The following is a 26,868-nucleotide window of genomic DNA, read 5'->3' as shown; positions in this document are numbered from 1 at the left end:
AAAAAAAAAAAAAAAAAAAAAAAAAGCAACTGAAGACAAAAATAAATGGAAAGATATTCCATGCTCATGGATTGAAAGAATATTGTTAAAATGTCCATACTACCCAATGTAATCTATAGATTCAATGCAATCTCTATCAAAATTCCAATGACATTTTTCACATAAGTAGGAAAAAAATCCTAAAATTTGTATGGAACCATAAAAGACCCCAAATAGCCAAAGCAACCCTCTGAATAAAGAACAAAGCTGGAGGCATCACATTTCCTGATTTCAAACTATATTACAAAGCTACAAAACAGTATGGTAGTGGACACACAGATCAAAGGGATAAAATAGAGAGCACAGAAATAAAACCACAGTCAATTAACTTATGACAAAGGAACCAAAAATATACACTAGGGAAAGAACAGTCTCTTCAATAAATGGTATTGACAAAAATAAACAGATACATGCAAAAAGAAAATAACACTAAACCTTTATCTCACACCATACACAAAAATTAACTCAACATAGATTAAAGACCTGAACATAAGACCTGAAACCATAAAATCCTAGGAAAACAAACAGGGTGGTAAGCTTTCTTAGCATGAAAGCAAAGGCAGCAAAAGCAAAAATAAACAAGTGGAACTACATCAAACTATAAAGCTTCTGCACAGCAAAGGAAACTATCAACAAAATGAAAAGGCAATCTACCAAATGGGAAAAAATATTTGCAAATCATATATCTGATAAGAGGCTAATATCCAAAATATCCAAAATATATAAAGAACACATAATCTAATATCAAAAAAACCCCTAAACAATTTGATTAAAAAATGAGCAAAGGAATTGAAAAATTATTTTCTCAAGACATAAAAATGCCAAACAGGTACATGAAAAGTTACTTAACATCACTCATCATTGGGGAACTCCAAATCAAAACCACAATTAGATTTACCTCACACCTGTCAGAATGTCTATCACCAAAAGATAACAGATAACAAGTGTTGGCCAGGATGTGGAGAAAAGAGAACTCTTATACACTGCTGGTGGGAATGTAAATTGGTGCAGCCGCTATAAAAGACAGTATGAAGGCTCCTCAAAAAATTAAAAATAGAACTACCCTATGATCCCAATTCCATTTCTAGGTATACATCTGAAGGAAACAAACATTATCTCAAAGAGGTATCTGCACCCTCATGTTCATTGCAGCATTATTTACAATAGTGAAGACATGAAAACAACCTAAGTACCCATTGATGATTGAATGGATAAAGAAAATGTGATAATAGTGTGTGTACATACACACACACACACACGAATATTATTAGGGATAAAATAGAAGGAAATCCTCCCATCAGTGACATGAATGGACCTTGAGGTCATTACGCTAAGTAAAATACATCAGACAGAGAAACAAATACTAAATGATCTCACTTATGTGTAGAATCTAAAAAGAACCAAACTCATAGAAGAGATTGGTGGTTACCAGAGGCAGGGGCAAGGCGTGGGTAAAGTGGGTGAAGGCAGTCAAAAGGTATGAACTTCCATTTTATAAGATTAATGAGTTCCGTGGATATAATATACAACATGGGAACTATAGTTTTAAAATACTGTATCATATATTTGAAAGTTGATAAAAGAGTAGATCTTAAAAGCTCTCATCACAAGAAAAAAAAAAGGTAACTATGTGAGGGGAAGGATGTTAACTAAACTTATTATGGTAATCATTTCACTTTAGATACATGTATCAAATCATGTTGTACCTTTAGTACAATGTTGTATATCAATTATATCTCAATAAAAATGGGGGGGGATTTTTTTAAACCAATAATGTCCATACGTCTGTTAGGTGGTGACTGGTACACTTTTAAATACCATCCAAAAGCACTGCTCTGACATTACATTTGACACATAGTTAAAAGTATAACCATAAGGACTAAAACAAAGGTTATTTTACATATTGGTTAAAAATTAGAATTCTGTGATTGTGGTTCCCACAGTTTGTATGAAAAAAATTGATCACATTATGAATAAACAATAAAAGGCTAAAAGCAATTAGGCAAGTATGATTTTTTGGATTTGATGGCACATCAACAACAAAAACCAATCCATGGCAGGAATGGATATTGTAGTTTCAGAAAGACAGGCATATGTTAAATGGGAAAAACATGTTTAAATGGTAACATTCCTTAAGATAGAGGTCTAGTAGATTTGATATCAGGTTCTAGTGAGAAATAATTCACCATCATATCACAAAGTAACTAACTAAATGGTATTATTCTGTTATTTGCTGATTTGCATCCATAATTCTCATTTTGAAGTAAAGATTTTTATTTTTCTGGTGCCATCAAGTGGTAACATTATGAAGTGCTCTAAGTTGAAAAGCAAGTAACTTTTAGAAAAATATCACACTGATGTATCTATGTCAATTAAACACTAGTGATTTTTTAGCACAAAATCATCTAAAAAGAAAAGGGAAAATATCAGAGCTAACTGCAACTCATCCCAATCTTAAATTCCCAACCCAAAATGAGAGTTAAGACAAAGAAGAAAGATGTGTAGATCTTTAAAGACCAGAATGCTCTACTGGCAAACAAAAAACCCTAATTAACTATGACACTACTTGAGAAACAAAAATGTGTATCAAAATGACGTTATCAGTCAAACCATGAGAAATGCTCCCTCCGGAAACTCCATTAACAGGGCAGTAAAAGAATTATTTTTAAGGTAAAAGCCCAAATTTTTTGGACAAAGACATTAAGAGAGAAGACTACAGCAAAAACATCTGACAAGCTAGAAAACAGATGGATGAGTGGTTATTGACTTGAGAAGCTCAAGAAAGCTGCCTGACTTATATGACACTGTAAATCTCTCCAAAAGTTTGGGAACTGGTAGCACTGGGTAGCTGTGGAAATCAGAGTAAGGGCTAAAAACAAGAGAATTAGTCAAAATTCTGGTTAAAAAGCACTGATGCCACTACATCCACTCCCTCTTCAGTCCATGCAGCCAAGCATTCATCTTATACCACATCAGAAGACTGAAAGTTCATACTCTAATAAAAAAGAAAACTCTGGACAGGACACCAAGCATAGTGAGGGGGGAAATACTGTAGTAAAAAAGTGTTAGTGCTACAGGAGACTATGGTCATCTGAATGGCACTAACAAATGAAAGGTCACAGAACAAGAGTAAAAATGACGATTTTCTGGAAAGCAAACCACTGGAAGAAGGTCCTATCGGCCTTTGATTATTGTGTCCAGAAAGTCAAGTAACTAACTGTGGTATGCTTCACACTCTTTCTATAAGGAAAAGACAAATGACTAAAACAAAAATCTGATGCTTAAAACAAAGGTAAGTCCTACTTACAGAGATTCAGAAACATTCAGCTCCCACAACACCCCAGTTATTAGCTGAGAATTTATGACAATTAACAAAAAACAGAATAGTAGGCAAATCAAGGATCTTTACATTTCATCTCCTCTCTTCAGGCCAGCAAGAATAAATGCACTAAAGAATCTCTGCAAATACTTCTGAGAGAGGTGAAGCCTGGTGAACACCAGCGATGTCAGAAAAAAACAGATTATTATTCATCAAGAGACATGGAGATTTGATTTTTTTAAAACCTGTTGTTGGTTAATTGATCAAAGTAGAGTTAAGCAGCTCTGATACTGCCTTCCATTCATGTAATTGAAAGTATAAACCAGAATGTAGGTCTTTTTTTTGAGAGAGAGAAAGAGAGAGAGAATGCACATGAGCAGGGCAAGGGGCAGGGGAGAGGGAGAGAGAGAATTCTAAGCAGGCTCCACGCCCAGCACAAAGCCCGATGCGGGGCTCAATTTCAAGACCCTGAGATCATGACCTGACCCAAAATCAAGAGTCGAATGCTTAACTGACTGAGCCACGCAGGTGCCCCCCAATTTTAGGTCATTTAATCTTCTGTAATTTCTCATTTTCAGTCTTGTTTTTACAGAGGACTATACACAAGGTACAGTTACATATATACACTTTTCTTTCCAGACACCAACATAAAAACATTCCAAAACATATTAATACTGATAAATTGTACCTTGAACACCTTCTAGGAGTAAATCAACTCCTTTCCTATAAAAATTGGAAGCAGCTTCATAGTCATCTTCTTCTTCTTTTTTTAAAGCCAGCTTTATTAATTCTCCTGCTTTCTCCAAATAATCTCTCTTGCCAAGCTTGGATCTTAAACTGCCAGGAAAGAGGCTGCGACTTTCCCGTTCTTCTTCTGGTTTGTTCTGTTCACTGTCAGAAGCAACAGCCCCTAGTGCTGAAGGATCCGAAGAAAGACTGAGACCAAAAGTTCTAATGGGAGAATTTTGATTGGAAGCCATTCCATCATCTAACTCAGCAAGAGAATCCACGTCAACAGTAAGAGATATCAGATCACTGTCGCTGGAGAAACCTAGAAATATGATCACAATAGTAAAGAGATATTAAATTAAGAATGAGCCAAAAAGAATACAAATCATGCTGACTATTCATTTGTTCATACTATCCAAGTTGATTAGGAAGGCTGTCACTGCCTGATAGAGATCGGTGCCTGGCAATTTGTTTCTGCTTACTTCATTCACTTCTGCACTCAATGTAAGCTCTAGAAGCCAATCTCCTTTGCCTTAATTATCACACTAAAACTGAAGGCAAGTCTTTATCTAGCCTTGTTGTCAAAAAGAAGACCCTTTACCACAAGATCTTGTAACACCATCATTATGATAAAAGGAAAAGAATAAGAGCTTCAGGGTAAGACAAAAACAAGTGCTTGGATCTCAGCTCTTAAAATTTATTATGTGACCAAAAGCGAGTCACTTAATAATATTACTTATTATGCAGGACTTTAAATGAGGAACAGAGTTAATGCATATAAGGCACAATAGACTTATCATTCAATTACAACTATTATAACAATTATATAATCATTATTTAACTATTATACAACGTACCCTCACAGAGGTGTGCTTTTAGATAATCATCCATATCTGGAAAATGTATGCCATTTATTTGGTTTTTTTTTTTAAGGACTAAATTTTTGGATATCTTTGTTTCAATCTCTTCCACAAGCTTTTGGAGAGAGCTATGGTCTATATTCGCCTCTTAGTTTTCTGACAGAAAATGAATGAACAGGTGGTATTGAAATATTCAGCAATGAAAATTCTTTCTCGCATTTCATAGAACTGACTTCATGGTAAATGAGCATGAGGTCTTAGGATCTCCCTTTACATTCTTAAAATAACTGAGAGCCTCAAAAAACTTTTGTTTTTGTGGATTATACCTGTAAATGTCTACCAATCTTAATATTTAAATAGACTAAAAAAATTTTTAAACACTAAACCCCATTACATGTTAACATAATTTTTATTAAAAATAACTATATTCTTGGGGTGTCTCAGTGGCTCAGTTGATTAAGCATCTGCCTTCAGCTCAGGTCGTGACCTCCGGGTCCTGGGATAGAGCCCCACATCGGCTCCCTGCTTAGCAGGGGAGCCTGCTTCTCCCTCTCCCTCCCCAACCCCACCGCCAGCTCACAGGCTCTCACTCTCTCTCTCTAATGAATAAATAAATAAAATCTTTCAACAACAACAAAAAAACCTATATTCTCCAAAACAAAAAAGTATTTAGTGACAGAAGTGACACTGTTTCAAATTTTTACAAATCTTTTTAACAGAAGATGACTAGATTCTCATATCTGATCCTGCACTCAATCTGTTGTCATGTTGTTTTGGCTGAAAGGTTTGAGGAAAATCTGACACAGATATGTAATGAAAATGGGGTGAATATTTTAGTAGCCTTTTCGAATATTTGTGGATATTATTTTTTGATACTACACCAAAACTTGACAAGTGGTAGTTTCTTAAAGCTTTGTTGCCATGTAGAATATAAATTCCTATCAGTGAAATTTCTGTTTCTGTCACATTCAAATACACTGGTCTGTCTTGCACACTGAATGGCTCTTTTATCCATGCCTGAGTTTGTAACATCACACACTGGACATTTTGAAAGTACTGGTTCCCTGAGTTATATAGATCTTCCAGATACTAACGAATTTCATTATTACAATACCCCCCCCAAAATCACATTTGTTACTATCATCAATCTCATCAGAATATTTTCTTTAGATACTGGGAAACTGTCAAGCTCAAAGTAGCAGATAGGAGTTCTCCAAAATTCAGGCATCTGGCTGGCTCAGTTGGTAGAGCTTGTGACTCTTGATCTCAGGGTCCTGAGTTTGAACCCCACGCTGGGTGTAAAGATTAAAAACAAAAACAAAAAAACAAGTTCTCCAAAATTCGAATTTGGAATTGAAAACTCACATTTTATCATTGGCAACAAATACTGTCAGTTGTTTTCCCTGAAGTGTCAGCTCACTTCGTTTGCTTTTGAAAAAATATCTGCCAAATACCCGTCTGAATAATGACAGTTTGTCTGTCAATGGTTCTTTCAAGCAAAAATGATGTCCCAAGAGAAAAGCAGCTAGTTCATGGCTCAAACAAGTGCTTTTCCTCCAGACAACCATAGCAATTCAGTATGCAGAAGTGTTTTATGCGTACTTCCATTTTATCACACAGAATATCAAGAAGACATGTACCCAAAGGTTGAGATTTGATAAAAATTAATAGTTTTTACTGCTTTATCAAGGGCATTTTTAGGCAACATTAGCATTGGCATTACTGCATGTGCAATGATTCCTGTTACACTCTGCTGTCCCTGTCCCAATTCATGCTCAGGCACAACAGTTTTACCTACCATTGCTTTTGCCTCATTAGTGCAAACGTCAACACAGTGAAAAAGGCAAACAATTTCCTAGACTATATAAAAACAGTTTCTGCCTTGCGGACCCCCTAAAAAGATCTCCGGAATACCCAGGTATCTGAAGACCATACTTTGAGAGCCACCGATCTCGATCATTCAATAAGATTGACAACAGAGCTATGTAAAAATTAAGTTTGGGAACAACTATGTGATCTGTATCACCACTGAATACTGACTCTCAAGTTTCTCAGGAAAGAAAATATACTGAAAAGAAAATTAATTTCCTCAGGATCATATAAAAAGCCAAACTTAAAGGTGGGTTAGAGTATACAATTCTAGGTCAGGGATCAGCAAACTTTTCTTCTGAGGGCTAGAGAGTGACTATTTTAGGCTTTGTGGGTCATATGATCTATGTCACAACTAATCAACTCTGCTATTGTAGTACAAAAAAAAGCAGCCACAGATAATATGTAAATGAATAAGAATGGCTGTGTTCCAGTAACACTTTATTTATGGATGCTGAAATTTGAATTCCATATAATTTTCACATGCCACAAAATAATATTCTTTTGAATTCTGTCAACCATTTTAAAATGTAAAAACCATTCTTAGCTAGTAGGTCATATAAAGACAGGTGGCAGGTCGGATTTGGCCCACAGGCCATAGTTTGTCAACCCTTATTATAGACTCAAATTGCTTACTTCATATCAAATAAAATAAGTTAGGGTAAAAACATGTTACTGGCAGCTGAACTCAAATTTCAAATCAGCTTCAGACACTACTTTGGCACGCTGTCAACATGTCCTGTCTTCAGGGATTTTTCTCAAATCCTTAGAATGCCCATAAAGAACTCACTTTGTTCCCTAAAAGCAAAAGACTTCATTAAATCCACAATCTGAGATGAGATTCATTGGACCTAGTGGAAATCTTTTCAATCTCTGACATTTCAACTGTACAGACAGCACTTCAAAATCAAAATCTTTTACAGCAGTCTATAAAATTATTTATCCACTGTTCTGAGAAATATACAAACTTCAGAAGAGATTTTTTTAATTGATCTAAAAATACTTTACATATTTCAATGCACATTTATTTCCTTAAAGGGGGCCTTATATAACCTAGTCCATTGATATTAATAAACAAATAGACAAAGTTTAAAAAATAAGTTCTGATTTATACAGCTAATCGTAAAAGAAAGGAAATGCTGCTATAGATCTTTTGTCTGCTCTCTGGTGTCTTGTCACTGTAACCTTCACATCATCTATCACATTGTACTGTTTCATGTTTTGCCTGATTTTCCTTTCTAACAAGAACAATAATACCAAAGGGCAAAGGGGTAAAATTATGTGTACTCAGTTTCTCGGCTTTTGACCACAAAAGTCTAGTGACATAGTCTTATTTCCTCTCTTACCTTTCCAATCATATTTTGTTAGCAAAGGAAATCATGATTAAATAAAATTACATCAGAAGAGTAAGACCATCAAAATACCTAGGAATAAAGCCAGATAATGAAACAAAGAAATAATAATAATATTCAAATTGTTTCCTTTTCAAATTCTACCTAATTCTAAATGAAGAATCTTTCAAAGTGAGCAAACAAAAGAAAAGCTAGCAGGTTAGGATAAGGAGTTTTTCTAGTCCAACTATGAGAAGCAAAGGAAAGCAAAAAGACTTCTGATTTAACCTTTTTGGAGGACAATTTGGCAATACATATCAGATGCAAAAAATGCTTATATCTTTGATTCAGCAATTTATATCAAAAACAATCAGAGATACGATAAAAGATCTATACATGACAATATCCATCACAAAAATTAGTGAAAATTTGGAAATAACAAATTCCTGACAATTGGAGATTATGGTACATCCCTTTGAGAAAATATTATACAGCTATTAAAAATTATGTTACAGACAAATGCTTAATGCTAAAGTGTTCATTATCTATTATGCAAAAACGACAAACTGTAAAGCAGTATAGAATATACTGTAATTCTAATTTTAAAACAACAACACAGGAAAAAAGGCTAGAGAAGTGTATTAAACATTGACAGCAATTTTCCCTGTATGGTGGGATTACAGGTGACTCTTACCACATTCCTTTATGTGAATGGCAAGCTCTTAAGCCTCGGTACCTGAAGGATATCAAAGGAGATGCAGCAAGGGCTAAAACTGGGAATTTGTTTGTGAATAAATCTATGTTATACAAACATAATTTATGAAATATAGGCCAGTAAGAATCATCCAGCAGCCAGTGCCAAGAATTTCTAACTTAGGAGAGAAGACAAAAGTGATTATAGACAGATCTGTTTGAAGCAGATTAACCCTTGACACTTCTTCCTTGCCTATCTTCTTCCTTTAATTCTCCTCTTAAGATGCACCCTACCAGATCTGAAAAGCCTAACTCTATCATATCGCAACCATACACCGCAACTAGTTGTCTTCTAGTACTCTCTGAAATCTTTCCCTTCGGCATTTAAGCAATTTCTAAATCCCCTTCTTCTCAATGAAGTATTCCCCAACCAACTCGAGAACATTCCCCTTTCACCATCACAGCAACAAACCATTAACACACACACACACACACTCAGTACCTAGTCTTTTCGCCTTATATCCTTAATACATCTACTTAATAAAGTGCTTGCTCAATTCCTTGAAATCACGGTCCTGTCATTCAACCTGTTTTATATAAAGCTCCATATAAATATCACATCAAGTGGAAATTAGCTTCTAAAACCCAGAAAGAAAGTTAATAAGGTACAGAGAGCAGCCAACAAGTAAGAGGTTCTCAGTTAGGGTGAGTAGGAAGAACATTGTGGATAAGGCAGGGCAACAATTGACAAGTCAGAGACTCTTTGTCAAAAGTTAAACCAACCTGAAGTCAATCCATGTTTAAAGGGGCCCTCTAGAGCCATCATGAGAGTAAAAGGTACATGCTTCACCAACACCATCAAGACAAAAACCTCAGCCTTTTGGGGAAGAGATGGGAGGGGGAAGAGTCAAAGGTTCTATGAAAGCGTTCTGCCTCCAGGTTCATATCACAGAGATTCAAGTCTCAGGGCTATTAGAGGGCCCCAGGTGACCAGTTAAAAAGCAGCTACAGACATGAGGGGTTTCTATAGCATCCCAGTTCACCTACCTACCCTCACCTTCTGTGCTTTGAACTGCTCAGAGTAGGGCAGTCTAGTGAAATCTGTCTAGGACACCACCTCTGAAAGACAGGCACCAGGGGAAAAGGTGGAGTTGCTATAGAATAAATCTTTATACTATAAACTATCAGAAATCTGTATTTGAAGACCATCTGCAAAAAGAGATCAGTTTCCTTTAGAACAACAGGTGGTCTCTCATGGTCAACTATATATAAAATACATGGCCTCATTATTATTAGCTGATAGCTTTCACTGAGCACTGAGGTTCAGTCAACGAAAGGGAATTTCTACTTTTCCTAGTAGCAATGACTCATGCTTCACACACAAAGCAAAATATCTAGCCAGCAGAACAAAGGTCACCCTGAGATAGAAGACATACATATCAATCTCCATTAAGAAACAAGCCCTTATTAATATGATTTTAGGCAAATACCTAAATCTAAAACTTGATGCTAATTAAGACTCTCGTACTCGATTACCAATGTATCATTTAGAAATAGCTACTGTTACGAAAAAGTACCATTCCTTTGATGTTTCACATTTTTATAATGTCCTGGAGACAAGTCTTTGCTTCACCCTTGAAAATTTCTGAAAAGAGCACCAGTATATTTACTGCATTATTTGGTGAAAAACTGAATCACCTCAGGAAACAACACATCAATCAAAATTACAACCCTAATACTGTTATCTTACCATGAACAACAAAGATCTATGAGTTGGCTTCCCTTCCCACCTAATGAACTTTTTATGTTGCTACTCTCCATAGTCTTCTCTGCAAATCAAACCTGCTACCAGCACACAGGTAGCTCACGCTGAGCTTTCTATACCAAATATGTATTCTCACTGCCTCCTTCTCCGTAAGATTAAATCTCTTCCTTCAAAACATGCTTCTATAATTGCTGCTGACTACCTAGAATGCCTGGACTGCCTTAGGCACATGGCTTTACTTCTCTGAAATTCCCATTTTTAATTGTGGAATAAGGGATTTATCTATATCATTCTTCATGTTCCTTTTACTCTAAAACAGCTCCCATGACATATCATGAATTTTTTTTATCTTCCCCACCCAACTCCTAAACTCCTAATAGCTAACATTAACCTCAATAGCCCTAGGGTTTTTAAGAGTCAATATTTATAATATATATCACTTGTTTTACATGCACACATACAATGACACATTCTCATTTGTGTTTTTCTTGAGAATAATGATCTATTCTTTTTTCCCTAGTTATTTTAAGCTCCCGCACCAAAGAAAATTCAACTAATAAAGGGCAATGAATAACATTAAGTAGATAAGCACTTAAGAGAAAAAGGAACTTCAAAGTGAATAAACCTACTCTCTTAATACAGGAGGGCCTAGAATAATGCCAGTAAGATTTAGAGTTCTCCTGGTGCCACCTAGTGGACATTTGCACTAAATTCTACTTTAAATTACTTTTAATTAGGCTTTCTATATTTTGTCATTTTACACCACCTCTATGCAGTTCTAAAGCAAACTTTAAGTTTGCCTGAAAAACAGATTTAGGCTATTAAGTAGCCAATCAACTGAAGAATATTCCTTTTTAAAACGATCCTGCCTCAGAGCATTGACTTTAAATCAACCAAATGAAAATAGCACAATAAAAAGAAAAATATAATAATAATAAAATGGTACACTGACACAGAAGACTTTCTTCAAACTTAAATAGCTATTCACCCTTCCAATTAGTCTCCCCTAACAATTTAAAACTAATCAACATTATTCAACTTAATACAGTTTAATCTTCATGCTTTATTTTTTTTAATCTTCATGCTTTAATGGAAAGAATTATCACCCCGCCATCAAATAAAAACACAAACCTTTGAAATGAAAGTGATTTTAGAGATCCCTTACATAGACCAGCAAAGGATGCTAGTCTCCAAATGTACATCTCATTTACTCTAAAATGGAATTCAAGACAGCTTAATAGATCCTTTCTTACGTCTACAATAGCTACAATTGAACCCGAGGGAGCTCTTAACCCACAATTTACCACCAAAAAAAGAAGAAGGAGGAGGAGGAAGAAGAGGAGGAGGAGGAGGAGGAGGAAGAAGGAAGAAGATCCGACTACCCCAGGAGACATTTAAGAACATTCACTCTTAAGATCTACATTTAAGAAGCTGATCTCTCAATTTGTATTTGTGGTTATGATCACCTAATTATTTTCTCTTGTTTGGTGCACAGACCTGGAAGATGTCCCTCCCATAACTGCAAGAAGAGGAAATGACACAGGTTACCAGATGAGAGTCTACCAACATCAAAGGCCCCAATATCAAGGCCAGCATGGCAGTAAAGCAACCTACATCCCTCAAACTGGCCAACAGATGAGAGAAACATGTCAAGAAGCTCAATTCCAATGCATCATTTTGGCCAGATTTCCACAAATGTCATAGTAACTTCATAGCTAAGTTTAATCAAATGAAAAGATGCAAGTTTAAAAAGGAAATAAGATGTTAACAATCAAGTCAATCTTCTTTCATCTTTAAAAATATGTATAGTTTAATTTCTCTGGACAAAGGAGATAAAGAGTGACCAGCATTTCATTTTAAAAACATAAAACAGTATTAACTTTTTATCTAAAAACCTACTGAATAATTTTATAATTATCAGTTTCTTATTAGATAAAATATATTTACCAGTTAATCACATTATTGATTCTATGAAACTTTAAAGGGGTTTCCTCTATCCCATTACTATCAAATAATGATAATTAAAAAAAAAAAAAACATTAATCCAGCTCTTTATGTTTTCCTCAGAAAACTTTCTTTCAAGGTAAATTAAGACCTGTTGATTGCATTTTTTATGGTACTAATAAAAATAATGATCACTTAGGCTCTACATCTGTCCTCTGAGAGGTGATATTCTTGCCATGTCATTCTAACTCTACTGAAGGACCTTGAAACAGCAGACTATATATTAAGATTTGCCCCTCTGGCTCATTTCACTGGCCAACTAAATCACAAGTATGAAAAATGAATACACCTCTGAAACACCATTTAAAATACTACACTCAGAGGAGTTGTTACGGAGTGAATCACCTCCTCACATTTTGGCTCTAAATCCAAACCACAAGCACTTGCCACCACAATCCCTCTACAACCCTCCATTTCACTGTATACCTGTGGGGCTTGGCCAGCTGCCAGCTCTCCTGCTCTTTTGCTAGGAGAGGCCCTCTCCCTTGGCTGTCTCGGGGGTTTGCAGACCTTTTGGTAGGAAAGTATCTCTTCCACCACCCAGTATGCCAGACAATCTCATGATATTTAAAAGTCATTTCCCCTCCCATATAACAATGAATTTGCAAGCTGTCTGACACTCTGAGCTATATTTGTCAACAAAGTGTCTTTCAGCAGGATTAATTAGTCAGGCATAAAGGCTTTTAAAGGGAGGGGGTAAAAAACATAAGCACGTACAGCCTTTCTAGTTCCACATTTTGCATTCGTCATGGATCAGAGCGTGTTCCAGAGATGGTAATACAGTTGGAGAACTGAACTATGCACGGAAAGGATAAAATGCCAGTATTACTTTTCGGTAGCATAAGTCTTTTCTGGGGTTATTAACAAAACGGTTGCCCCCAATTTCTCTCATAAAAGCATATTCCTAAAAGATAAATCTTTCCAAGGAAAACCCATCTTTTCGGGGAGCCTAGGTGGCTCAGTTGGTTAAGTATCCTGCCTTTAGCTCAGGTCATGATCGCAGGGTGGTGGGATCGAGCCCCGCATTGGGCTCCCTGTTCAGGGGGGAGTCTGCTTCTCCCTCTCCCTCTACCTGCCATTCCCCGCTGCTTGTGCGCAGGCTCTCTCTCTCTGTCAAATAAATAAAATCTTAAAAAAAAAAAAAAGAAAGAAAGAAAGAAAACCCATCTTTTCGAAACTTCAAAGATAAACCCTGAAACAACTGCTTTAGGTAGAGCGGCCCACACCATCCGTCTCAGTGTGCCAGGGGCGGTCCTGGTGTATGCGTGTGGTCTCGCTGTACTTTATTAAAGCATCCTCTTTACTTCTCAGAAGTGTGTGTCCCACTTAGGACAATAAATTACAAACTCATCCTAGCTTTAGGTAATATATCCTTTTTGTTTTTTACCACATTTTTACCACAGCCACATTTTTACCCTGAACAGCTTCCCATATTTTGGAACACCATCCCAAGAAAACACATTCCTAATAATAATGCTCCACCCCTTCTCTTCCAGATGGTAACAAAGAACAAAAGACCTCTGTATCATTCTCATCCATGATGATCCTACACTGAAATAGGTTCCTGAGACACACATCTCCCACCATAGCTGACTCACACCCAGTAAAAAAAAGCTTATTATAGATATCAAAAGAATATAGCCATCCCCGAGTCATGCAACCTTAAGATTCCTGTAACAAAACACAAAAGGAGAGAAACTAAAAACCATTCTACCATCTCCAAGAACTGTACTCCTCACTGAACACTCTCCTACAAATCTTTCTATTTGTTTACTACTGGATGTCACCAAATCAGCACATCTACGGGCAGAAGATACCCTTCTCCTCCTTTCTCAGGAAAAGAGTATCTCCGAGGCAACAGCCAGATCAGGTTATCCCAGATAGTTACCTTCCAAGGAAACCAGCTCTAAAAACAGAATCCCACTGGGATCCCAAGCAGGGACTAGATGTTTCAAAGCCTGGCAAGGATCTGCAGATCAAAACAGGTTACGAAGAACAGGTATTTGGATTGTAGAGTAAAATTACTGTCAGCAGTGTTTTCCTATGACCTTGGCTGATTCAGTAGAGTCAAAGACATTGAGGACCTAATGGAAATCCCTGGGCCTAGCGTTCCCATACATTACACAAAACACTAATGAATGGACTTCGTTTTTAAGTCAATGGGAGCCACAATGAAAAACAAGAAGAGCTAATGTGGTGGCAACAAAAGAAAAACAAATGTTATGAGGCTGATATGCTACCTACTGCACTAACAAGGCACTTGAAAAACAAATTTTAAATGCTTCAGCCTACACAATGGATGGGAACTTGCTGCTCCTACCAAATTAAGATGGGAATTTATTGCAATAAATCTATATCAATGTGTCTGTTGACATATGACATCAGTACATATCCCCACAAAAAGATCACTGAAATGAGATTATGGCTACCTCCCATATTCAGCATCCTCCTCTACCATAAACTGTTATCCATGAAAGAGATCAAGAAATATCTAGTCTATGATTTTACTTTTATATAAAACAAACCTAAGCCTCCTCAAACAAATCTAACTATCTATTTTTAAAGACTCTCCCTCCCTGTCTCCAAATCTCTTTTTCTTAATTCCAAATTCTTCCCTGGAAGAAAACTAGCTAAGGAAATTTCAAGACAAAAATGTATGTATTTTAAATCTTCATAAAAATTCAAGGATGGCTTAACATAGGAATAAAACAAGAGATTAAGCATTCTTGAATTAAAGTGATTATAATTTCAAAAACTGCTTTGGTTCAGACTCATGTTATTATAAAACATACTAAAAACATTAAAACTGCCCTAGGTTTATTCTTTCTGGGAACATGACTAAACTTTTAAAGCCAGTCTTAAAAATTCATTGTTTAAATGTCAGATACTGCTAGATAAACTTTAGCAAAATATTCTTAACGCTAGACAATACGAATTCTGAACATTCATTTATACCACATTTCATCAAATCTAATATGCCATTAATTGTAGGATAAATCATTATTTTATATATCACACTAAGAAAGAAAAAAAGCTGTCAATTAAATGTAAAGATATCATCGACCCAGTATCATGTACCCAACATCAGTGATACTAAAATGTTAAGGAAAAAAGTATCTTAGAATTGGTGAAATACTCTCAAATTCCTATAGCCATCTATTCTTTTGCAATTCAAATATGATTTATAGTCTGCAATCAAAACCATGAAATGAAAAAAATTCAAAATGTCCTACCTTCTGTACTACACTCAGGAAAGCTATCAACGAGGGAATCTGAACAAGCTTCAGCAGGACCAATCAATTCAGAACCATCATTAATTATTCCACCCTAAAAAGAGGAGAGTAATTGTGTTTCACTGTTAATAAGAGTATTTTAAAAATGAGTAATAAATGAACAATAGTTACTCAACATTACAGAAACTATGCATCTGTTAAACTAGATAATAGTTGCTTTTAAAAAAAATCAATAGGAATATCAGTATTGATTCATCAATTGTAACAAACGTACCACACCAATGCAAGGTGTTAATAATAGGGGGAATCTCTGTGAAGGGAAAAGGGGATATACAGGAAGACACTATACTTTCCTTTTTTTATTTTTTAAGATTTAATTTATTTAAGAAAGGACAGAGAGAGAGCGCACACGCACACACACACAGGGGGAAGGGGCAGAGGGAGAGAGAAACTTAAGCAGACTCTGCACTGAGTGCAGAGCCCGACATGGGGCTCGATCTCATGACCCTGAGATCATGACCTGAGCTGCAATCATAAGTCAGAAGCTTAACCAACTGTGCCACCCAGGCGCCCCTGAAAGCACTATACTTTCTGCACAATTTTTCTGTAAACTAAACTGCTCTAAAAAATAATCTATTATTATAGGGCGCCTGGGTGGCTCAGATGGTTAAGCGTCTGCCTTCGGCTCAGGTCATGATCCCAGGGTCCTGGGATCGAGTCCCACATCGGGCTCCCGGCTCAGCGGGGAGCCTGCTTCTCCCTCTGACCCTCTCCCCTCTCATGCTGTTTCTCTCTCACTCGCTCTCTAAAAAATAAATAAAATCTTTTAAAAAATAAATAGGGGCGCCTGGGTGGCTCAGTTGGTTAAGCGACTGCCTTCGGCTCGGGTCGTGATCCCGGAGTCCCGGGATCGAGTCCCACGTCAGGCTCCCTGCTCAGCGGGGAGTCTGCTTCTCCCTCTGACCCTCCTCCCTCTCATGCTCTCTGTCTCTCATTCTCTCTCTCACAAATAAATAAAATCTTAAAAAAATAAATAAATAAATAAATAAATAAATAAATAAATAATCTATTATTAAAATCTATTTTTAGCCTATTAACATTCAAAAGGAATATTATGTTTATAATATCATGTGGCTTCTTATAAAAGCATATTTTTAAAAAAATCTATCAAAAATACTCATTTAAAAAATGCAAGGAAAAAAAAACCACCCACCAACTAAAGACTATTGCTTAGTATCCTTAGTGACTGGTCATTCTAATTAGTGATAAATGATGGGACTCCATTAGAAGTCCTTTAATTTTATCAAATTAAAAACTACAATATATCACACAGAACCTCAGTGATTCCAGAAGTACCTTAAATGTGAAAAACACTTAGACATAATAATGTATGTGAAACTAAACAAATTTAAGACATTTGTATTATTTTTAATAAATATAAAATTGATTTCTCCGGGTGGCCATTATTTTAATTCTATATTTAGGTTTGCAAATTCAACCCCCAAAAGGCTGTTTTCTCTTACTCTATGTGCAACTAGAGAATGGTACTTATCAGGTAAGTAAGTGGTGGTGGTGTGATTTTGTGCTGTGGGTTCATGGACTGCTCCAAACATCAACATAAGGGCTTATAATCCTTAAATAATTATAACTAAAAGAATAGCTCTTCTGCTCCTTAACATCTTTCCTTCTACCTTCCACCAATAGTTCCATGCCCCCAAACACAATACCAGGATAGCAAAACCCAAGAGAAACACAAGACCCCTATTTCCTCTCTCCTTCAGCATAAAGAACTCAACAACTCTCTTTACATAATCAAAAGTCTCCCTGCCCACTTATCTTTAAGAAAGAGAAATTTTAAATGGTCCCTCTCAAATTACCAACTTTTACTTCCCAGAGTGTTAAGTGAACTGAAACTTTAAAACAATTATTCTCTTTATTATTATTTTTTTTTAATCAGAGAGAGAGAGAATGTGCACAAGCAGGGGGAGTGGCAGGCAGAGGGAGATGGAGGCTCCCCACTGAGCAAGGAGTCTGATGCAGGACTTGATCCCAGGACCTCAGGATCAGGACCTGAGCAGGAAGGCAGTCACTTAACCGTCTGAGCCACCCACAATTATTCTCTTTAGAGGCAAGAATTTATACTACTTTGTTCTATTTGTTTATTAAAATATTCAAATCACATTTGAGTTTTTCTCTAAAAAAGAAGAGTATCTATTTCAGACTAAGCCATCCAAACCAAATCTTAAGAAAAAATGCAAACTTGAGAATTTTAATAGACAAATCTGATTTTATTTATAATCTCACTTAACAGGAAGTGCCTTTCAACTATTAACTACCTCTTGAACCATGAGGTGTGTGACTTTAAGTTACCTATCTATGAAATGGAAATATTATCTATAACTCATAAGTTGTTAGGACTAAAAGATTTCATACATGTAGAGTGTTTAGAACAACATAAGCACGCAATAAATGTTTATTTGTTAATAATATTAGCTGATGTAAGATCTGTTTACAAGATAAAATAAAAACAATACTAAAGAATGCAAAAAATGTTTTAGCTCAGAATCCCAGAGAAATTTTATTTACCTAATTTAACAAATGATATTATACAAAATAATACAGACTAAATCTTTAATTAAACAAAATAATAAAAACTGTACCATAGGAACTCAAGGGAAGTAGTGGAAAAATATGCCACAATTCTATTTTAATCTCTATTAATTGCTGTTTTGATCATTTTGATCTCTAGACCAAAAACATGAACCATTTGGTGTTCTTCACTACGCAGTAGACAGAAACTCTTATTACACAGCATCTCAAAGTTTTTTGTTAATGAAATGTCAATCTGGAGGGTGAAGGGAGTTCAGGTATGATGGAATAAGTAAATTAGCAAATGCTCTCCCCAAAAGGCAATAACTACAGAAAACTGTCAGGGACCATTTCAGGGCTCTGGAAATTGACCAAAAACATAAAACAAATGAAGAAGTGGTTACCATAAAACCACAGGTAAGAACTGTGGGAGTCTGTGGCATTCTTGCCTGGGGTTACTCCCACCTTCCGTCCCAGCTGGGTTGCCATGGTAATTATACAAGGGCAAGGCAAGCTTTGAAATTCAGCAGATTCACTTGCAGAGGAGGCTGGCATGATTTGGACTGAAGCACAGAAAAAGTCCACCCCAAACAGTATTATCAGTAATAGTAGTGATCCCAGTGCCAACACACAGTGGCTCAGCAAACACGAAGTTGCAGCAAGCAAAGAACCAGCATATCAGGCAAACATTTCGCAGGGAGATACAGAAAATACACAGCCATATGGGTTCTTAATATGCTCTCTACCCATCCATGCAGAAGAGACTAGAGAGAAATCGAGTTATCTACAAATCCCTGGCAAACCATGATGATGCACACACACAGAGGAAACCCAAGAGATCCTAGAGGAAAGCAAAAGCCAGGGCAAACTTAAAAACTGCTTGAACTTTGAAAATACACCAAGAATCATCAGCATGTGGAAGAAGCATATAATGGAACAAAGTGTTTAAATGCAAGCAAAGACCAATCACTGGCTGACGACTAACCCAGGCTGATACAGGACTAATCCCTAGTTAGCCAGGTTTAAAAATACAATAAAAATTAAAAATTGAGCAGAGATATCAGCAATCACTGCCCATTAAACAGACTCTACAGATTCAGTACAGACACCTTACTAAACACACTAACAAAACAATACTAACAACCCTCAGGGCAAAAATCAGAACTCCGATCTGCTATATTATCCAAAACTTCTAGTTTTCAACAAAAAAAATCATGAGACATACAAAGAAATAAGAAAGTGTGTGCTCCAGGGCGCCTGGGTGGCTCAGTTGGTTAAGTGACTGCCTTCGGCTCAGGTCATGATCCCGGAGTCCCTGGATCGAGTCCCGCATCGGGCTCCCTGCTCGGCAGGGAGTCTGCTTCTCCCTCTGACCCTCCCCCCTCTCATGTGCTCTCTCTCTCTCAAATAAATAAATAAAAAATCTTTAAAAAAAGAAAGTGTGTGCTCCATACATGGGGGATGGGGAAGGGAAGCAATCAATAGGCACTAACTCTGAGGGAGCAAAGATACTGGACTTAAAAGGCCAAGACTTCAAAGCAGCTATTTATAAATATGTTAAATAACTGAAGGAAGTCGTGATTGAAGAATTTTTTAAAGTATGATGTCTACGACTCATGAAATAGCAAATATAAATATATACAAATTATATATATTTTTTTAAATATTTTTATTTATTTGACAGAGAGAGACACAGCGAGAGGGAACACAAGCAGGGGGAGTGGGAGAGGGAGTAGCAGGCTTCCCGCCGAGCAGGGAGCCCGATGTGGGACTCGATCCCAGGACTCTGGGATCATGACCTGAGCCGAAGGCAGACGCTTAACGTCTGAGCCACCCAGGCGCCCCAATATATACATATTATAAAAAAGAACCAAATGAAAGACTATTCGTAAGCGCCAAAAGTGGAGATAATTCAAATGTCTGTCAACTGATTGATAGATAAACAAAATGTGGCATACTCATATCCACTTAATGGAATATTACTTAGCCATAAAAAGAAATGAAGCACTGACCCATGCTACAACATGGATGAACCTTGAAAACATTAAGCTAGGTGAAAGAAGCCAGATGCAAAAGGCCACATATTGTATGATTCCATTCATGTCATGTCCAGAATAAGCAAATCCATCAAGACAGAAAATAGATTAGGGGTTGCTAGGAGTTAGGGCAAGTGGGGAAGGAAGAGTAAGTGCTAATGGGCACAAGATTTCTTTATGGGGTGATGAAAATGTTCTGGAATTAGACAATGATAATGGTGGCATAACCCTGTGAATATACTAAACACTACTAAACTTTGTACTTCAAAATGGTGAATTTTATGTCACGTGAATCTCAATTTTAAAAACAGAACCGATGGAAATCATAAGTTGAAAAGCATAGTAACAAAATTTAACAGATTTGAGAATGATGAATAATAAATGAACTTAAAGATCAATAGAAACTACCCAAAATGAAAATCATAGGAAAAAAAGACCTAATAACCGTAAAGAGAATCAAAGAGCTATAAGGATAATATCAAGCATACCAACTAATATGTACCAGACATGAGTGAGAAAAAAGCTGAAAAAAATATTTGAAAAGATGCAGCAGAAAACTTTCAAACTTTGATGAAAAATAATAATCTACCAATACAAGAAGATAAATTAAACTCCAAGTGGATAAACAGAAAGAGATCTACACCTTGAGTCACACTACTGAAAGACAAAGGCTAAATTCTGAAAGCAGCAACAGAAAAAGACTTCTATACCAGAACTACAGTAAAAGTAACAACTTCTCATAAAGAACAATGAAAACCAAAAGGCACTGAAATGATAAATTCAAAATGCTAAAAGAAACAATTAATCAATAATTCTACATATCCAGAAAAACTATTCTTTAAAAATGAAGGGCAGGGGCACCTGGGTGGCTCAGTCATTAAGTGTCTGCCTTCGGCTCAGGTCATGATCCCGGGGTCCTGGGATCGAGCCCTGCATCGGGCTCCCTGCTCAGCGGGAAGCCTGCTTCCCCCTCTCCCACTTCCCCTGCTTGTGTTCCCTCTCTCGCTGTCTCTCTCTCTCTGTCAAATAAATAAATAAAATCTTTAAAAATAAATAAATAAAATAAAATAAAAATGAAGGGCAAACAAAAACACTTCCAAAGACTAAGAAAATCTATTGCTAGTAAACCCGCCTTACACACACACAAAAAGAAACTACAGGAAATCCGTCAAGCTGACAACATACGGTAATTCAAATCCACCTGAACAAATAAAGAACACCAAAAAAAGGTAAATATGAGGGTAAATATAAAAGACTATATAAATATATGTTCTTCTCTTTTATTCTCCTTAATTTGAAAAGACATCAAATCATTAACACTATATTGTTGAGTTTATAATACATTTGAGATATACATATAACACAAAAAAGGAGGAGTGAATAGAGCTTTATGGAGCAAACTTTCTATATTTTACTGGAATTAAGTTAATATTAATCTCAAGTAAATTGTCATAAATTAAAATGCATTATTTTAATCCCTAGAGCAACCATTAAGAATGTAACTTAAGGGGGGGCGCCTGGGTGGCTCAGTCGTTAAGCGTCTGCCTTCGGCTCAGGGCATGAACCCAGAGTCCTGGGATCGAGCCCCGCATCGGGCTCCCTGCTCAGCGGGAAGCCTGCTTCTCCCTCTCCCACTCCCCCTGCTTGTGTTCCCTCTCTCGCTGTGTCTCTCTCTGTCAAATAAATAAATAAAATCTTTAAAAAAAAAAAGAATATAACTTAAGGAATACCTGGGTGGCTCACTCAGTTAAGTATCCAACTCCTGATTTCGGCTCAGCTCATGATCTCAGGGTAGTGAGATCCAGCCCTGCATCATGCTTTGCCCTAAGCAGGGAGCCTGCTTGAAGTTCTTTCTCTCCCTCTCCCTCAGCCCCTCCCCCCACTCCTGGCTTGCTCACTCTCTCAAGTGCTCTCTCTAAAATAAATAAATCTTTAAAATATATATATATATACATATATTAAAAAAAATAAAAGGGAAATTTCAATAGTACAATAAAAAATATTTAACACAAAGGATGACATAAAGGAGAAACAAAAGAACAAAAAATATATGAAATATATAACATATAACAAAATGGTATATTTAAATATAAAAGAACTAAATATGTCAATCAATGACAGCAATTTTGAGACTGGACCAAAAAAAAAGATCAAACTATATACTGCATGTAAGAGATACCCTTTAGATTCAATAACACTAATAGGTTGAAAGCAAAAGACTGAAAAGAAAGCGGCAACCCTCTCAGGTCCCCTCCCTCCTTCCGAGCTTTGTGCTATCACTTTGCTATCACTCAATAAACCTTGCTTTGCTGCCCCCTCCGACAAGAAAAAAAAAAAAAAAGAATGAAAAGAAAGGTTCCATGCAAAAAGAGACCTAGAGTATTCTTTACTAAATAGTGTATATTAAAATCATACAAAATAGACATTAAGACAATAAATACTACTCAGGTCAAGGACGGCCAATTCCTAAGGCTAAGAAAATCAACTTATCAGGAAGCTATACCCACTATAAATACACATGCACATGACAACAGAGCCCCAAAATAAATAAACAGTAACTGAAAGGACAAATAGAAAATTCAACAATAACAACTGGAGGCTTCAATACCTCACTCTCAATAATTGATAGAACTAAACAGAAAATCAGCAAAGATACAGGAGACTTAAACATCACTAACAACTAACTGGAACTAACTAAAATTTACATAAAATTCCACCTGACAACAGAATATATATTCCTTTCAAGCACACATGGAATATTCTCCAGGACAGGTCATATGCTAAGAAATAAATCAGGTCTCAATAAATTTAAGAGAACTGAAATCATATAACACATGTTTTCTGACCATGACCACAAGAAAACTAGACATCAACAATAAAAGAAACTTTAGGAAATCAACAAATATTTGGAAATTAAAGAACATTTTTCTAAATAACCAATGGGTCAACAGAAAAATCACAAAAAGAAATTAAAAAATGCACTGAACTGAATAAAAATGGAAACAAAGCATAAAAAGTTATAGGATGAGGTTCAAGCAGTGCTAAAAGGAAAATTTATAGTTGTAAATGCCTATGTTAGATAAGAAGAAATATCTCAAATCAGTAATCTAAGCTTTCACTTTAAGGAATTAAAAAATTAGATAAACAGCAAAGCAAATCCAGAGCAAGCAAAATAGAAATCAATAAAATGAAATAGGGAAAAATGAAACAGGAAATACAGAAAAATCAACAAAACCAGGTTAGTCGTCTTTTTTTAAGATTTACTTGACACAGAGAAAGAGAGAACAAGCAGGGGTAGAGGAAAAAGCAGACCCCCCCCCCCCCCGAGCAATGGAGCCTGATGTGGGGCTCTAACCCAGGACCCTGAGATCATGATCTGGGCCAAAGTCAGACGCTTAACCGACTGAGCCACCCAAGCACCCCAACCAACCCCAAAGGTTAGTCTTTTGAGAAAATCAGCAATATCAAACTTTTAGCTAGATTGACCAAGAAAAAAAAAAAAACACGATACATACAAATTACCAAAATCAAGAATGGAAAAAGGGACATCACTACCATCCCTGTAGAAATCAAAGACATTATAAGGAAATACTATGAATAACTTATGCTAACAAATTATACAATTTAGATGAAAACTCCTGGGAAGGAACAAATTACCAAAGCTGATTCAAGAAGAAAGAGAATATCATAATAAACCTGTAACAAGTAAATAAATTGAATTAAGATTTGAAATCCTCCCAGACCAATTCTAATACTAGATATATACCTAAGAGAAATGAAAAGATATGTCCACACGAAAAACTTATATGCCAATATTTATAACAGCATCATTAGTAATAGCCAAAACGGAGAGACAACCCAAATGTGCTCAACTGATGAATGGATAAACAAAACGCAGTATATCCACGGATCCATACAAAGGAATACTATATAGCCACAAAAAAGAATGAAGTATTGCTATATGCTACAACATGGATTAAACCTTTAAAACATAATGCTAAGAGAAAGAACACAATTCTGTTCACAAAGGCATCAAAAGAATAAAATGCATAGAATAATTTTAACAAAAGAAGTGCCACACTTATACACTGAAAATTGCAAAACACTGCTGAGACTAATTAAATAAATGGAGAGCCATTTCATGTTCATGGATTGGAAGACAATATTGTTAAGAAACAATTTTCCCCAAATTGAACTACAGATTTAATACATTTCCAATCAAAATTCCATCAGAATTTTTTGTTTATATGGACAAGCTGATGCTAAAAATTTTCATGGAAATTCAAAGGACTCAAAATTGCCATAACAATTCTGAGAAAGGATGACTAAATGGGACAACTTACACTATCTGATTTCAAAAATTATAAAGCTAAAATAATCAAGAAAATACAGTTTTGTTATAAGAACAGGCATACAGATCAATAGAACACAACAAAAGTCAAGAAATAAACCATTACATTTACATTCAATTCATTTTTGAACAACAATGCCAAAGTAATTCAATGGTGGAAAAGACGGCCTTTTCAACAAATAGTGCTGGGACTATTGGATATTCATGTGCCAAAAGATGAATTTAGGCTGTTACCTCACACTGTATACAAAAATTAACTATGGATCATAGACCTAAATGTTAAGACCAAACCTTGTAGAAAAGAACACCGGAGACTTTGGGTTAATCTAGGAGTTCTTGGATACAACAAAAAAAAAAGTATGATTCAAAACAAGAAAAAAATTGATAAATTAGACTTCATCAAAACTAAAAACTTTTGGGGCACCGGGGTGGCTCAGTCGGTTAAGCCTCTGCCTTCGGCTCAGGTCATGATCCCAGGGTCCTGGGATCGAGCCCCGCATCGGGCTCCCTGCTTGGTGGGAAGCCTGCTTCTCCCACTCCCACTCTCCCTGCTTGTGTTCCTGCTCTCGCTATCTCTCTCTCTCTGTCAGATAAATAAATAAAATCTTAAAAAAAAAACACACAACTTTTGTACTTCCAATGACACCATTAAGAACATGGACAAGCCACAGATTGGGAGAAAAATATTTGCAAAACATATGTGATAAAGGACTTGTATCCAGAATATATTCAGAACTCTTACAACTCAATAATAAGACAACCCAACCAGAACTGGACAGATTTTAACAAACATTTCACCAAAGTATGAATACGCACATGAAAACAAGCTCAACATCATTAGCCATTAGGAAATGGAAATTAATTTTTTTTTTTTAAGATTTTATTTATTTATTTGACAAAGACACAGTGAGAGAGGGAACACAAGCAGGGGGAGTAGGAGAGGGAGAAGCAGGCTTCCCGAGGAGCAGGGAGCCCGATGCAGGGCTCGATCCCAGGACCCTGGGATCATGACCTGAGCCGAAGGCAGACACTTAACGACTGAGCCACCCAGGCGCCCCAGGAAATGGAAATCAATTAATACTATAGTGAGATATCACTAAACACATACTAGAACAGCTATAAATTGAATTCTTACACAACTGGTGAAATTGTGTAAGAAACAGAGCCTTCATACATTACTGGGTAATGTAAAACAGTAGAGTCACTTTAAAGAACAGTTTCTTAAAAACATAAACATACCATAACACCCAGCAATTCCACTCCTCAGAATCTACCCAAAAGAAATGAAAACATATACCTACACATAGATTTGTACACAAAAATTTGTTGGCAACAGTACTGGACAAAGGGTCAAAAAACTGAAAACAATCCAAATGTCCATCATTTTGTGAATGGATAAACAACATGCAGTATAATCTATGTAAGAGAATACTATTCAGCAACATAAAGGAATAGAATACTGATACACGATAAAATACATATATACATACATAACCAGCAAAGAAGATGGCATGGAAATGCACAGATGAAAAAAATTTGGCAATATACTGATAATTTTTTAAGAGGAGTAATGAGTAATGGAGGCTCATTATAGTATTCCTTCTACTCTTGTGTATGTTAAAAAAAATCAAATCAACTGGCAAGGTAGTCATTTGCATGTGGTATCTATCATCAGTGTTCCCCCCCAAAACAAACAAACACACAAACAAAAAAACCAAAACCTCTGTTATTGTAGCACACCCTCTGACCCGGCTACCCAAAAACCTCACCTCCATACCTTCATCCACAGTGAGAACTAGAAAGCTAAAAGAGTCACCTACCCAGACTTCTCTGAAGCTAAGGACAGTCCTGTGACCCAGTTCTGGTCTATAAGATGTAAGAAGGACTACCTCTAGGTAGAATTTCTAGGAAAGCTTTTCAAAAATGGCATGCATTCACTCACTCATTTATCAGTCCTTTTCCTTTCACACCCCAAACCAGGAACCTAAGGCTTTGATGACATCATTGAGCTCTGTACCAACCCTGTTCTATCTTCCTCACTCAGCTTCTT

The 26,868-nt window shown here is 36.2% G+C and overlaps 1 protein-coding gene across 4 annotated transcripts in view; it reads right to left on the bottom strand.

Annotated features, from left to right (window-relative positions):
• RPS6KC1 (ribosomal protein S6 kinase C1) overlaps positions 1-26,868 on the bottom strand; it is a 204,436-nt gene that overhangs the window by 138,707 nt on the left and 38,861 nt on the right. For 3 of the 4 annotated variants that reach the window (XM_044916375.1, XM_044916377.1, XM_044916376.1), the window contains 2 exons: positions 15,843-15,936; positions 4,047-4,409 (listed from right to left, as the gene is read on the bottom strand). In XM_044916375.1, the coding sequence (XP_044772310.1) occupies positions 4,047-4,409; positions 15,843-15,936 (457 nt within the window). The remainder of the gene's footprint in view (positions 1-4,046; positions 4,410-15,842; positions 15,937-26,868) is intronic. The other variant, XM_044916374.1, reaches the window with a different exon arrangement.

This window comes from Neomonachus schauinslandi, chromosome 6, assembly GCF_002201575.2.
Source record: "Neomonachus schauinslandi chromosome 6, ASM220157v2, whole genome shotgun sequence".
Lineage (NCBI taxonomy): Eukaryota > Metazoa > Chordata > Mammalia > Carnivora > Phocidae > Neomonachus > Neomonachus schauinslandi.
The sequence above is the reverse complement of the archived record's forward strand: the minus strand, read 5'-3'. Positions and strand labels throughout refer to the sequence as shown.